This window comes from Neomonachus schauinslandi, chromosome 10 (assembly GCF_002201575.2).
Source record: "Neomonachus schauinslandi chromosome 10, ASM220157v2, whole genome shotgun sequence".
Lineage (NCBI taxonomy): Eukaryota > Metazoa > Chordata > Mammalia > Carnivora > Phocidae > Neomonachus > Neomonachus schauinslandi.
In genome coordinates this window covers 77,194,794-77,210,716 of record NC_058412.1, presented here as the reverse complement: position 1 = coordinate 77,210,716, position 15,923 = coordinate 77,194,794, and the positions used below count along the sequence as shown (strand labels likewise).

General features: G+C 39.5%; 1 protein-coding gene across 2 annotated transcripts in view; it reads left to right on the top strand.

Moving 5' to 3' along the window:
• Nucleotides 1-13,788, top strand: part of MGAT4A (alpha-1,3-mannosyl-glycoprotein 4-beta-N-acetylglucosaminyltransferase A) — a 116,982-nt gene extending 103,194 nt beyond the window's left edge. Inside the window, exons 13-16 of one of the 2 annotated variants that reach the window (XM_021701173.1) lie at nucleotides 2,553-2,631; nucleotides 3,298-3,364; nucleotides 13,166-13,278; nucleotides 13,400-13,788. In XM_021701173.1, coding sequence (XP_021556848.1) covers nucleotides 2,553-2,631; nucleotides 3,298-3,364; nucleotides 13,166-13,278; nucleotides 13,400-13,426 — 286 coding nt within the window. In that variant the 3' untranslated portion in view covers nucleotides 13,427-13,788. The remainder of the gene's footprint in view (nucleotides 1-2,552; nucleotides 2,632-3,297; nucleotides 3,365-13,165; nucleotides 13,279-13,399) is intronic. The other variant, XM_021701172.1, reaches the window with a different exon arrangement.
• Nucleotides 13,789-15,923: the final 2,135 nt, after the last annotated feature.

Genomic DNA, 15,923 nt, shown 5'->3' with positions numbered 1-15,923 from the left:
CGGGAGGGGAAGAATGAAGCGGGGGAAATCGGAGGGGTAGACGAACCCTGAGAGACGATGGACTCTGAAAAACAAACAGGGTTCTAGAGGGGAGGGGGGTGGGAGGATGGGTTAGCCTGGTGATGGGTATTGAGGAGGGCACATTCTGCATGGAGCACTGGGTGTTATGCACAAACAATGAATCATGGAACACTTCATCTAAAACTAATGATGTAATGTATGGGGATTAACATAACAATAAAAAAACCCTACAAGTAAACAAAAAGCAGAATCAGACCTGTGAATACAGAAACTGGTGGCCAGAGGGGAGGGGAACGGGGGGGGGGGGGGGGGGGCACAGGCTTCCAGTTAGGGAATGAGTGAGTTGCTGGAGTAACAGGCCCAGCACGGGGAATGTAGTCCGTGATAGCGTAATGGTACCGTACGGTGACAGATGGGAGCTGCGCCTGTGAGCACAGACCAACATAGATGGCGGGTCACTCTGTTGTATGCCTGAAACCAGCGTAACCTTGTGTGGCAGCTGCACTCAAAGAATTTTAAACAAAGAGTCATCATACAATTAGAAACCGTTTTTCACCTCCATAAATCAGAATAGTCTCAGGCCACGTCTGTTGGTTTATTTTTTGCAAGTTAAAATTGTGCCAGCAAAGGATCTGCTAAAGAACTCCTATATTGGAGATCAGATTTCTTAACCAATATATTTGCAATAAACTTCTGTAAAGTAATATTTACATGACCCTACTGAGGACCCATTTCTAGTAAAACACAATTCTTTTAAAAACATAGGACCTCTGAGTTTTCTTAGAGTTCACGGAGAGACCCACCCTGCCTAGAATACAGAAAAGGGATCACTTTTGACTTGCACAATAACTTACTTGCTGAGAGGGGGAAAAAGCAGAAGTTGTATTTATCAATACAGAAATTGAGTGTTAGGGAAAATATTTTCTGACTATATAACATGATATGATTTGATTACACAAAAATTTTAAAATATGAAAAATGAGGAACAAATCACAACCCCAGCGACACCATTGTGACCATATTGGCACTTTTTTTTTTTTTTGGTAATTCTGTGCACTTTCTACTTTGAAAGCCATTATGGTCTGTATGTAATTTTAGGTCCTATTTTCCATCATAATTTGTCACAAGTGATTCATAAACATTTTAATAGTTGCACAGTATCCCCATTGCCTGGCTGTACCATCATTTACTTCTTCTGATATTAAACTTTGTAGATCGTGTTGAGTTTTCCACTATAATCACATAGTAAACACCTGAATCAGTCTGTCTAAACGCCAAATTCTGTCCATCGTTCTTTTCTGAACAGGGGCTTCCCCTGGCTTGTATTGTCGCATCTTTAGCTGAGGTCATGAGGGGCCCAGAGTTACAGGAAGCAGCATTCCAAGCCAAAGATGTCTTTTGAAAAAAGGTGTCTCTCATCTGAAAATGTTGGAATTAATTTTGGGTGTAGCTTAGAGGGAGCTAATCTTAGAGGGTGCCCTTCCCTGTGCAAGATTTGAAAATTAGGTCTTCATCACAGGTGATTTTTGCCCACTAATACCATACTGTATCATAAGCACACTCTAACTGCTCCTTGCTGAGTACTTTTAATACACAAGCTACTGTCAGTTCTCATAAACCCCTTGCTACAGTCATGTGAGGTAGGTGGGAATCTCTGTACTGAGGAAACTCAGGCTCAGGAAGCTAATGTAACTTGCTAAAGGTGAGAATTCTATTAAATGAGAGACCCATTCTATTAAATGAGAAATCCAGGTCTTTCTAAGTCGAAACTTTTAACCATTTAACTTAGCTGAACTCAAGTTTTCAGTTTAGATTTAGATATGCTTTTCATGCCCTGTCTGGTTTTTACACCTCCCCTCCCCTCACGTGCCCCCCCCCCCCCGCCACAACACACACTTATACACCCACACTAGTTTTCAGGGTATCAGAACCTGAGGACATTATCCTCATACCCAGAGAGTATTTTAGATTGATCATAGTTGTTTTTCAAATGTTTGTTCATAGTGATAAGTGGAATGATTCAGATATTTGGAATTGGTTAATTTATTCTCAGGCTACGAATACGAAAACTATTTGTATCGGATAAAACTAGTCTTTGAGCTTGCCATGGCTCATGGCTGTCCTGGCGAAAATTTTCTCTGATACAAGATACAGTAGTAATATTATATAGATGCTGCAGCTTTGATTCTTCTTCTTGAGAGGTGTCTATATTTAAAACAGTGTAAACCACAGCCTAAAACTGTCCTTTTTTAAAAATCTGTTAAATACATTATTACATTAAGCAACAAACATGCCCCTTCTGATGGAAGGAATTAACACATCACCTAAGGGTTGCATCCTTAAGTTTTCAAGTTTCCTGCAACTATTCAGAATACATAATGTGCCCTTGATACGAGCCCCCCCCCCCCCCTGCTGTCTGCCCTGCAGTCAGAGTCTCATTTAGAACGCTCGCTCTGAGGTAAAGCCGTTTTCCTGAATCTCCGCGAAGTCTAATCTGACTCATACTTTTATTTTTATGTTCGTCTTTTCAGTTATTTGTTCCACAGCGGCAACCAAGAACATCCAGGAGATATTCTGCTAAACACAACTGTGGAAGTTTTGCCTTTTAAGGTATGCCTATTTTTTCCCCCTAATTTTTCTAAAGAACGAAGACCAGGGGACTTGGTTTGAGGTTATTCCTGTTTATGAGGTGGAAGAAAATTCTCATGATCGCAGGACCTTAGTGGGAGCAAGGTTAAATTTTTTTTTTTTTAAATGGGGAACACGTAGTGCATTGTCCCATCTGTGTCTTATTCATAGAAAGAGCCTCCATTTTGTTTCCTGGTGGAAAATATCTTGGAAGTTCATACTAGGAAGATAAGTGAATCATCATTTTACCTTAATGCTTAACTGCTGTGTATAGTTTGAGTCCCGAAATCCCATGTGGCTTTAATGCTTGTTGTTTAATACACAAAATGAATTTGTTGGTCTTTAAGCAGTGCTTAGATTTCTTTCAAGTTAACACAGTTTTTTATTTTTAATAAAAATAGTACCCTATTAAAATTAATTAAAATTTAAATTTTCTAACCACAAATATAGAGAGAGATTGATGGCTTCAGATAGTTAAAAAAAGAATATTTGTATTGATAAACTCTTTAAGGTTCAAGACTGAGATGACATTTTCTCTTTTTTAGAGATGTGCCACAAACACCACTTTTATGTTTATTAAGATATATTAGATCTGTTTTAAATAGAAGTAATGATTTGTATAAAGTTAATGTTTTTGTTCTATTTTAGAGTGAAGGTTTGGAAATAAGCAAAGAAACCAAAGACAAACGATTAGAAGATGGTTATTTCAGAATAGGTAATACCTCCTACTTTAAACTAGTAAACTGTCCTTGACTTTTCTGGACTTACTCCTAAAGTAATTTTAAATTCTTGTAGGATGTTAAGCACTTTAGGATTACAGCTACCACTGTCCTCCCAAGTTGTGTGTGTTCTCATGTTTCAGGACATACTTTTATTATCTAACCAGGATTTCAGATCAAAGGTTCATTTGTTGATTCCTCTTTCTCTCCTCACCTGCTGTTTCATTGTTGATAGTCACTGATAGATAATCGGCCTTCAGCTGCCTTCTGCACTCTTACCAGGTGACCTTAGCTACTTGCAAGGTCCCAGCAACATCCGTGTGCTAGAATCTCTGTGCTCTTAGCCCCTGCCTCCGTACTGAGCTTCAGGTCTGTATGGAGATGCTTTCTCCCTTTTTTTTACTTTTAAGATTTTATTTATTTGAGAGAGCGAAAGAGAGAGTGCGCACAAGCAAGAGAAGGGGAAAGAGGGAGAAGCAGACCCCCTGCTGAGCAGGGGGCCCGATGCGGGCTCCATCCCAGGACCCTGAGATCATGGCCTGAGCCGAAGGCAAACGCCCAGGAGCCCCTTGAGATGCTTTCTGACGTGGCCACACAGCCATCTGCTCTGAGCATCTGTACCAGGGTCATATCTTCTGGTCACCGTGGTTTTGTCCACCTGGTTGCCCAAGCCCAACCTTGGGAGACACCCTGAACACCCACCCCACTTTTTACCGTCCATTAACATAAACTGCGTCTGTCTGGGGATACGTAGTCACCTGGCCTGGGACGCTGCTGGAGGCCGCTGCCTCGGGGCCTGAGCCAGAGAAGGTCTGCCTCTCCCTGCGTCCTTTCGTTGGCTTTGCCCAGAGCCCCTGCAGTTAGCTTTCTCAAAGTCCACATTACCATGACGTTAGCCTGGGGAGAGACCTTAACACCTTGCCATGATCACATTCCCTAGCTTCCATCCACTTTCACGTCTTGTTTCCTTTGATTCTCAGTTTGCCTCGTCCTGAGACTGTTGTTCCTCTAATGCTCCTTGCTTTCACGTGCCGCCGTGTCTCTGGCCATTTTCTCCACCTGATATTCCTCCTAATGAATGCTTTCTCATTTTCTCTTCAGCACTGCAGCTGGCCCCCTTGTCTGCTCTTCCTGCCACACCGCGTGTGCTTTACTGCGTAGCCTTGCCGTGTCGCGGCACGGTCCCGTGTCGCGGCGTGGTCCTGCGCGTTGGGGAGCGGGATGGGGAAGGCAGGGGGCGATGGCCCTCGGCCATCTCCTGCAGTCGATGTGCGGCCTGTTGCTGGGTAGGTGTGGACTCAGTGAATGATGATCTATTTTCTTTTTCTTAAAACAAGTTGATGCTCTTCGTAGTAGTAGGCAGAAGAGAATATTGGTAAGTTTACACTGTAGGTACACAGGATGGATACAATCTGAAAACTGTCTCTGGAGAGGTTTTCACATTTGGTGTCATTGTTTCTGCGACAAGGCTTGTGTGATAACCCTGACTAATTTTTGCGTGGTTTTGGTGGATAGATGAGTTTAATTATTTTCATATTTGGGTTATATATATAACTTAGCTCACTTCTAGAAATGTACAAAAAATTGGCTGCCTATCCAAGACATCTATTAACCCTTTTACTTGTCCATTATTTAGTTTCTGAGACTGTTGTGTTCTAGATTAGGAAAGCATAGGAAATTGACCATCTGCAGTAATTTGAAGATAATGACCATCTAAGACATCAACTCATACATATTTAGAATGGAAGAGGACTTGTGGATCAGCCACCCTAGGACCTTGTAAAATGAAAAGGTGCATCAGAAACAAAGAGCAAATGATCTTTTTCAATTGAGTATAAAAAATTCCGCTCCCTTAAGTATGCGTTAGTGGAATAGCTTCGCAGACCTTCCTCGTAGTGAAACAGCCATAACTGGTGAAAATTATTTAAAAAAAAAAATAGAGCAAACGGAGAGACATTACTCATGAACATCTGAATCTGAGTAAGAACATTAAGAGTCTGTGGCCTTTGAGTCCTGACCCACTGCATTTCCCATACTGCCGAGCTCAGTGAGAAGGAAGCTCTATCCTTGGCACTTAGTAGTTCCCATTGTGAGGTGAAGAGCCTGGTCACAGAAACACTGGAAGGACGGGATGGACGGTGTGCGGTCAGGGTGCGGCAGGAGGGGGGCCGCGTGGGGCGTGACCTGGGAAGTCTCGGCCTGTGCCAGGATTTGGGAATTCTAGTCACTCTTCAGTAATTTCTTCCTTCCTTTCCCCCTTCTTTCCTGTCTTTCAATGCTGACCTCCCAGGCCGTTGGGTCAAGGACAAAAATTAAATTTCTTGTTTGGAAAGCTGGGTACAGGCCCGTGGTACCAGATGCAAATTTGAAAACATAAACCTAAGTCTCCTTCGCTCTTCTTTTCCCGCCTACCCAGTGCTTCCCGGTGGCAATTCCTTTAAGGATCTGTGTCCTGTCCAGACAGACGTATTCTGTTCAGAAACAAAAAGATAGGAGTATATTCTTTAAAAACACACAGTCACACACAAGTGATAACATGTTCTACAACCTTTGTTCTGCATCTTTTCACTGACCAAAGTACGTATGTATTACGCATGGAAGATGAACATTCCAAAAGGTTGTAACATTTCAGATGCACAGAAAATACAAATAATAATATAATGAGTATCTGTGTGTCAGGCTTAAGGTTTGCCAATTCTGTTGTTCTTCCCTGATATCTTCTGTCCTAAGGTCTGTGGTTACCGTTTGTGTGTATACTTCTACTACATGTGTATGATGTATTCCTGAATAATGCACACTGTTTCTTCACTTGTTAAATTTGAGAGAAATGACGTCCTTCTATAGTCTACAATTTGTTTTCCCTCCCCATCATGAGGTTTCATCCATGTGGATGCATGTATCTATGGCTCATTCATTTTCACTACTGTGTAAATTTCCATGGGTGAATATATCACTGTCTGTTCTCCTGTTTGGTTATAAAGTTTGTTTCCGTTTTTTCTGTTGCAAACAATGCTCCTTTGAATAATTCTGCACATGTATGAGAGTTTCTCTGCATTGGGAATGCAAGTAGGTCTTTAGCTGCATTATCTTCTGTTTGCCTTTATTCTTTGTATTCTTTCTTCATTCTTTCAATTGGCTGCCTAGTATTCCCATGTATTATTAACATATCAAAGTTTATATAGCCAGTCACCTAATGACGGATGGTTGTTGGCAGTTTTTGCTGCAATATATACTCTTTTTGGACACGTGAGGGTATTTCTGTAGGATAAAATCCTGGGTGAAAGTGTTTTGTTTTGTTTTAAGATTTATTTATTTTAGAGAGCGTGTGGGTGAACCCAGGGGGAAGGAGCAGGGGGAGAGAAAGAGTCTTAAGCAGATTCCCCACAGAGCCCAGATCCCAACACAGGGCTTGATCTCACAACCCTGAGATCATCATAACCTGAGCCAAAACCAAGAGTTGGTCACTTAACTGACTGCACCACCCAGGTGCCCCCCTGGGTGAAAGTGTTTTAAAGAGGCCAGTTATATCATTAGGTAATTATCTTTCTAATTAAATGAGCTCATCAGATGATAGTATGATATGTCATTAAAGTGTTGGAAGTTTCACGGTATTTTTCAGCCCTAAATCCCCTGCCTAACTCAATAATTCGGTAATACTTTTTTGTAGCATATACTTCCTACCCCAATCTAGCCCCAACATGGACATACTTTTATGAAATAACATTATTAATACCTTTTGAATAAAAACATTACTTTGGAAGTTGATACGTTTAATACTACAAGTCTTCTTGGGGCACCTGGGTGGCTCAGTCAGTTAAAGATAGGTCATGATCTCAGGGTTGTGAATTGAGCCTGACATGGGGTTCTGTACTCAGCGTGGAGTCTGCTTGTCCTTCTTCTTCTGCCCCTGCCCCCGCTTGCATGCGTGCATTCTCTCTCTAAAATAAATAAATATTTAAAAAAATATATTACAAGTTTTCTCTGGTATGATTTTCAAGTTGAACATACCTTACTAAAAGCCAAATCATTGTTTTGTAAAACTGTAGAATAGACTGCATAATCTGCACACGATAGCCCATGGTCCAGATCTGGCCCACTTCCTGTTGGTTTTTTTCTCCTACTTCCTGTTTTTGCCTAGAATGTTTAATTTTTTTCATATTTATTTTTAAATGGTTTTAAAAAAGGAATTATATATTGTGACATGTAAAAATTATAAAAAATTTAAATTTCAGTGTCCGTAAATAAAGTTTTATTGGCACACAACCATGCTCACTTATTTCTGTACCGTCTGTGCGCTTTGATGCTACAAGAGCAGAGACGTTCATGGAGTTGCAGTAGAGATTGAGGTGGTGCTCTGATTGCTTTGAGTGGGCACCCGGTGGGCTACAAATAGCAGTGACGCGTTTATAATTTGACCGTGTTTCAAGTGCCACACATACCCGCACATCACCGTCCTGTGACATTTTTTTAAAAAATGACCAGTGCCTATAAAAGTGGACTTTGAATGCCAATGCTTTTTAACACTATGAAAACGTGGAATATTTTACAAAGTCAGATGGCAGATCGTCGTGTTTATGATGCCGCCATGCAACAGCTGTGCATCATAATGTGAATGCATTACCATCCTGAGCACTCACAGTATTCCCAGCTCACAGGAAAGCAGAGGTCAGGAAATTAGAATATTTAACATGGAGTATTTTGTTACAGCAGAATTTCTTCACAGAAATAAAAAAATTCAAGTGAGGCTATAACCAAAGTGTGTCAGAGTGACTCTGGTGTTAGCCAAATAAATAAAACCAATTACCGATAGTGAGTTAAATCATATTTAATTGGAGCAGCCAAAGATACATGTGCAGATAAAATAAACTTATTTAAGATCATCAGGCTTTCAGCAACAACCAACACCTTGAAGAACTGAGGACATTGGGAACCATATCAGTCAAAAAACAAAGACTATTGACTAAGTGTTAATAATGTGATATGGTATTTATAGCATATTTTAGGGTAAACTACATGAAAACAAGAGAACACAAGGCAGAAAGATGATAACTAAATGTATATCATTGTAAGACTATTATTAATTGGCAAAATAGAATTTTTTGAAGTCAGACTGATTACTTGAAGTACATTATAATATCTAGAATACCAATAATAATATAAAAATAAATAAATGGATATGTAAAAAAAAAAAAGGGGTTTGGAAAGAGAAAATTAAACCATAGAGTGAAGTTTTCCTCCCTATTGTAATTATAAGACTTACATTTATTTATGTAACAGATACTCACATCTTGTTGGGAAAACAAGTCCCTTCACAGAAGATGAAAAAAATATTGCAAATATTTCATTATGCCAGTTGTTTATTCTTTCTAAAACCCCAACAGTGTCATTTTTCTCAAAATTAATCCTGATTATCACTAAATGTTCTTTGTTGATTCCCAAGTGCTTGACACTCCTTTTTTGTTTTGTTTGTTTTTGTTTTTTTTCCTGGTCTTTGTGCATTGGTGTGTGTAGGGTTTAGATACACTAATGCATTTTGAACCTTTTTGGATGAGGATATTTGCAAGATCACTGTCAGAAATCCTGCTAGTGCAGAATATCTGGAGATATCTCAGTGCACAAAGTCATTATAACAAATATAATTATATGTAGGAAACTGGATCTAGACCTGCAGTACAAAGAAAGCCTAAAAAATCTTCTTGCACCAAGGTAACACTGGAATAAAAATAGGCTCAATTCTGTCATTTCCATAAAAAAACAAATTATTTCTGCGTCTCTTGATGAGTTGATAGAGGTTCCTGGTACTGCCTGGTTGTTATTTGGAGTCAATGCCAAGGTTGAAGTGACTGAAGCATTGGCCTCTGAAAAGTCTGCATCAAACCAGGTACAGGCAAGAATATTTTCCAACAAGTTGAGAAAACAAAAATTGATACAACCTGAAGTGAAATGTGTTACAATGAATGGTGGTGAAGATATGTATGAAGAAGGCTACGGGGATACATTTACAAAGCTTATGCAAATGTAAGCTTAAGCCAATGGTTATTTATTATTCATCAGGTACTTGACAGGAAACACTTGAATCTGTCATGTATCGTTTTATTGAACCAGCAGCATCAGCAGTGAACTTGATTCACTCATGGACTCTGCCATGATCAGTTCTGTGAATTTTTATCAGAAATAGGAACTGAACAGTGTGACTTGCTGGACCACACAGCAGTTCTGGGGCTTAGCAGTGATAAATTTTATTGTGAAAAAACAAAACAAAGCAAAACAAAAAAACTTTTTTTTAAGCCCAGGAACGAGATTGAAATTTTTTCCCAGCGAGAACTGCCCTTAACCACTATTATCTCTTTGAAAGTTAGTTTTTGCTGCAGACTTGATAATGTTTAATTCAACCTGAAATTGCAGGACAAAATAGCACTTCTATGCAAACCTTGTATTTCAGCCAAGTCACTGATGACAGTGATGATTTGAACTCCCAAGTAATATCAGACTAATCAAGCAGCTTCCACCTAACTGGCTTGCAAGTGACTCATTTGCAGTGTGGTGACACATACAAGGCAACTATCAAGGAGAGCCTCATGGAATTCCATAAATACCTTCTACATGATGAATGTGCTCCATTAGAATCATGTGCTTGTGGATTGATGTATTTCGCAGTATCGAGGCTGTGTGAAATATTCAAGATAAAATACATAAAGTCTCATGGATCCACATGAACAGATGAACATTTACAATAGATTTTTTTTTTTTTTTTTTTTTTTTTACAATCAGAGGAGGATCATTTTGAATCCCAGGTAACTGAAATGTTAACCCCACCCCCACCCCAAAAGGAATTCTGTTCTCCTTGGTACACCTGCATTAGCAAAAAAACAAAAAACAAACCAAAAAAACCCCCAAAACCAAAAAACAGAAGTACTCCATGGTTGTTCTTATAATTTGAATTTCATCAATAAAAATTTTGTGGAGATTTTTTTCTCTCTTTCTGTGTTTAAGTACCAACCTGGTATCTTCACTTTTCCTCTTGGCCCACAAAGCCCAAAATATTTACCATCCGCCCTTTATAAATAAGAAAAGGGTTGCCAGCTCCTGGCTTAGAGAAATGTGGCCAAGAACAAACCATTTTTTTCTGTCACTTTTTCAATAGCATTTTGTTGTGGTTTTAAGAATATTCCTCACAGCAAGAAAAATTGGATATAGCACATGCAACATTTTTGAAAATTATATTAATCACCATACATTACATCATTTGTTTTTGATGTAGTGTTCTGTGATTCATTGTTTGTGTATAACACCCAGTGCTCCATTCAATACGTGCCCTCTTTAATACCCATCACCAGGCTAACCCATGCCCCCACCCCCCTCCCCTCTAGAACCCTCAGTTTCTCAGAGTCCATAGTTTCTCATGGTTCGTCTCCCCCTCTGATTCCACCCCCCCTTCATTTTTCCTTTCCTATTTTCTTTTTTTAACATATAATGTATTATTTGTTTCAGAGGTACAGGTCTGTGATTCAACAGTCTTACACAATTCACAGCGCTCACCATAGCCCATACCCTCCCCAATGTCTATCCCCCAGCCACCCCACCCCTCCCACCCCTCCCACCCCCCACCACTCCAGCAACCCTCAGTTTATTTCCTGAGATTAAGAATTCCTCATATCAGTGAGATCATATGATACATGTCTTTCTCTGATTGACTTATTTCGCTTAGCATAATACCCTTCAGTTCCATCCACGTCGTTGCAAATGGCAAGATTTCATTCCTTTTGATGGCTGCATAATATTCCATTGTGTATATATACTACATCTTCTTTATCCATTCATCTGTTGATGGACATCTTGGCTCTTTCCACAGTTTGGCTATTGTGGACATTGCTGCTATTAACATCAGGGTGCACGTACCCCTTTGGATCCCTACATTTGTTTCTTTGGGGTAAATAAATACCCAGTAGTGCAATTGCTGGGTCATATGGTAGCTCAATTTTCAACTTTTTGAGGAACCTCCATACTCTCTCTTTGCTTGGAGGACCCCTTTCAGTATTTCTTGTAGGGCTGGTTTTGTGTTTGCAAATTCCTTTAGTTCTTGTTTGTCCTGGAAGCTTTTTCTCTCTCCCTCTATTTTCAATGACAGCCTAGCTGGATATAGTAATCTTGCTGCATATTTTTCTCATTTAGTGCTCTGAATATATCATGCCAGTCCTTTCTGGCCTGCCAGGTCTCTGTGGATAGGTCTGTTGCCAATCTAATGTTTCTACCATTGTAGGTTACAGATCTCTTCTCCCGAGCTGCTTTCAGAATTTTCTCTTTGTCTCTGAGATTCGTAAGGTTTACTATTAGATGTCAGGGTATTGACCTATTTTTATTGATTTTGAGGGGGGTTCTCTGTGCCTCCTGGATTTTGATGCCTGTTTCCTTCTCCAAATTAGGGAAGTTCTCTGCTATAATTTGCTCCAATATACCTTCTGCCCCTCTCTCTCTTTCTTCTTCTTCTGGGATCCCAATTATTCTAATATTGTTTTGTCTTATGGTATCACTTATCTCTCGAATTCTGCCCTCGTGATCCAGTAGTTGTTTATCTCTCTTTTTCTCAGCTTCTTTATTTTCCATCATTTGGTCTTCTATATCACTAATTCTCTCTTCTGCCTCATTTATCCTAGCAGTTAGAGCCTCCATTTTTTATTGCACCTCATTAATAGCCTTTTTGATTTTGACTTGGTTAGATTTTAGTTCTTTTATTTCTCCAGAAAGGGTGTCTCTAATATCTTCCACGCTTTTTTCAAGCCCAGCTAGTATCTTTATAATCGTCATTCTGAACTCTAGTTCTGACATCATACTAATGTCCATATTGAGTGGGTCCCTAGCAGTTGGTACTGCCTCTTGTTCTTTTTTTTTTGAGGTGATTTTTTCTGCCTTGTCATTTTTTCCAGAGGAGAATAGATGAATGAGAGAACAAAAATGCTAACAGGGTAACAACGACCACAGAAAAATATACGCTAAACAAATCAGAAGAGACCTACCAGAAAGTGGTCGCTTTTCTATTCAGAGTTGCTGCTATTCTTTTCTTTGATCTCCTGTTGAGTTCATAGGTGTTCAGAATGGTTGGATCCCTATCTAGCTGAATTCTTGGGACCAGACGAAATTTAGGTCTCCTACTCCTCCGCCATCTTGCTCCTCTCCCTAGCACATGCTACCTTTTTATAGAACTTCTTGGTCCTATCCTTAAGGAGAGCTTTTTCAGCTTGTCATTTGTAATGGCAGTTTTCTATTAGAACCTCCTGGAGGAGGTATCACTTCTTAATCCCTTCTAGATGTGATAAGGGAAAGGATACATAAAGATTGAGCCCCTGCTCGAGGCCAACCATTGTATGTATGTCTGAAAGCATTGAAATTTGTTATTACTGACCTAACCCTCAAAAGGTCGGACTGAGCGATGGTACAGAGTATACTTTGGTTAAGTCACTTTTTGTTAAAAACCTGCATGTTAAAATATTTTTGATGCAAGAACATGTATATATAGATATAGGTATATATATCTATATATATAGAATGTCACATTTAATTTGCAGTAAGAAAGAGTATAGCTCTGCCTCTCTTAATAGGTTGCTTCTAATGTAAGCATACACTTCATGAGAAATTTGAACATTGAATAAAAGTAGAAAGAAGGGGAAAAATTCACCCAGGCCGTGTCTGACGACCTCCATTGGAAGTGTTTTGGTGTTTTTCTTCCCTGTTTTAAGTCTGTGATATTTTATGTGTGCTGATTTCAGCCTACCCAACACATGTTCATTTTTATTTTGAAGGAAAATTTGAGAATGGTGTTGCCGAAGGAATGGTGGATCCCAGTCTAAACCCCATTTCAGCCTTTCGACTTTCAGTTATTCAGAATTCTGCCGTTTGGGCCATTCTTAATGAGGTAAGACAATATGTGCGATCCGTGACACAGCTTAGATGGTATGTTGTTGTTTTGTTTTTTACCACATTTTGATTTCATGCGTAAGGCCTTTATTGTACTTCTTGTTAATTTTGTATTTCAGATTCATATTAAAAAAGTCACCAACTGATCATCTGCTAAGAAACCAGTACATTTTTTCCCTGTGAATTTGTTAATTAAAGATAGTTAAGCATGTACCTTTTTTTTTTTTTTACTTGAACACTACCTCTTGTGAAATCTACTGTAGATAAGATGATTGTCATTTCCACTTGGAAAGTGAACCTCCCATGGATAATTGCATTCATTCGAACCTAAGCTGTCCTCCAATTTTAACTTGACTCAAACATTTTACAGTTATGACAGGCTGTTAATATGACTTGTACTATTTTGGTATTATACTAATACATAAGAGTTGTACATATTGTTACATTCCTTAAATTTGAGAAAAATTAATGTTAAATACATTTTATGAAGGGGGTACTTTTGAAGTTCATTTATTTTACTATTATAGACCCTCTTTTATAGATTATCAGGGATTATATATATATAAATATATAAATATACATAAAAATGTTATGGAGTTAATTTATTAGAAACATTTAAGAAGTACATATTTTTGTGCAGTAAATTTTTGAATCAATACTTTTTTTGAAAAGTTACCTTGCTTTTTTAAGTTCTTTCTATATTTTTCTTTGGAAATGCAAACATTACAAATTAATGCCATTTTTCAAATGCACTGCCATTTAAGAATGATTCTAGATTGATTTCCTAACTGAAGTACTTTTATAATTGCAGTGATTCTGAACAAAATATTTTCAAAGGCATTTGTCATTCCTCAAAGCCAAGATTTTAAAGACCAATGTCCTTCTTGAGGGTTATTTTATTATGCTGTTTATGGTGTAAAAAACCAGTCTGATAAATTTTAATGTGCAGGGGTCATGCATTCAACCCAAATTATCATGGACTCAACTCATTCCCTCTGATGTGTAAAATGACAAACTCTTTTTTCTTTTTAAATCTGTCTTTGATCCATGAGTTAGATGCATTCTCTCTTGTTGATCCTTTTATATCTGCACCCATTTAATGAGTTCTGACAAAATGTTTTCTAGGTAATGTTATTGTATGAGTCAAAATCATTGAATTTTACAGAAAAAATTGTAATACTGGTTTTTAGGGAGAGGTACTGTAGCAGCTGTATGTTTTTGCAAAATGATTTATTCTGTTGGCATTATGAACTTACAGGTAAATTCATATCTGAAGAGTACTCTTATTGCTCTTAATCATGCAATTCCAAATGTTATTACTACTGTAAACAAAAATACTATCAGCCTTAGCAATCAGTGATCTTTACAAAAGTATTTTAAGAAGTTCCAAAATGATCAGCATCAGTTTTGGGGGGTTGCAGGTGGGTTCCAGAGAGATGTGCAGAGATTGATCCCCTGAGCTCTCGGACTAGCCAGTGGCTGAGGCCTCCGGGGGCTGGAGGTGCCGGCTAGTTGCCCCTTGCCTAGAGGAGCTTCCCGCGGTTACCCAGGATGCTGAACAAAGAGCTTCCAGAGAGCCTTGTTTTCTGTACAGTATGATGGAGTGAAAAATGTTGGGAAACATGGATAGGGTACAGTTCTTTCCATTACTCCTACTGGAATCATGTCAGTTACTTTCCTTGATTAAAAAGTTACACATTGCCATGAATAATTTTTATGTCCAAGTCTAGTGAAACATTTTTGCTGGGTTTTTTAGATTTCACTTTCTTTAATTTACTTTTTATTTTGTCCTCACATTTCCCTGGCCTGATGCCCACAGGCCCATTTCATTTGAAAAGAATGACCTTTCATTATAAAACTTTGGCAGCTGTTGAACATGCTGACTGCTAGACCAGCCAAGTGTCAGGAGGGAAAGCTCTAGGGTGGGTTGAGAAGTCCTCTCATTTCCGTTCCACAGTAGCCCACTCTGATTTGGGGGAGAAGGACCATGCACTGAAGATCAGGGAGGTGACGGTTACCTCCTTGCCTTTCGTGAGGGCTGCTCAGTCTTAAGACTGGTGAGCCGTACTAGCCAGCTTCTTCCTGTTCTGCTTGGTCTCTCCTCCCAGGCTTAGCTCTCCCCTCCTGTTCCTGAGAATACTTTGAGCCAAATCTCACCCACCTTTCACAGACTCTCTCGTGCACTCCTCCCATGAAGTGTTACCAGTGCCTAGTCATGCCAGGAATAGTGCCTGGCACGTGGCAGGTGCCCAGTCCGGGGCTGGACGAGGGGACCAACTGTCCCAGCCCACACTCCTTTCTTTTCAACTCCCTACGTTCCTTGCCACACATTTACATACGCACTCAGCTGCCGAGTTTTTGGTTGTTCCTGGCGAGTGTGTGTGTATGTGTGTGCACATTCTCCCACCAACCAGGCTTCAAGCTCCTGGGGTAGGCCTGTAACTCATCCTTCCTGTCTGTCTTCTGGTGCAGCAGGTGCTCCCCAATCATCTCATTGTTGGTCTCTCCCTGCCCCCACTTCCTTTCTAGACCATTAGAAACAGCCATGCTTTCCTCAAGCAAGACACTGTAGGGGTAGCCCTTGAGAGTAGTTGGGTGAAGTCTGGGGACAGAACGGTAGAGGAGGTGAAGAGTACCTGGGAC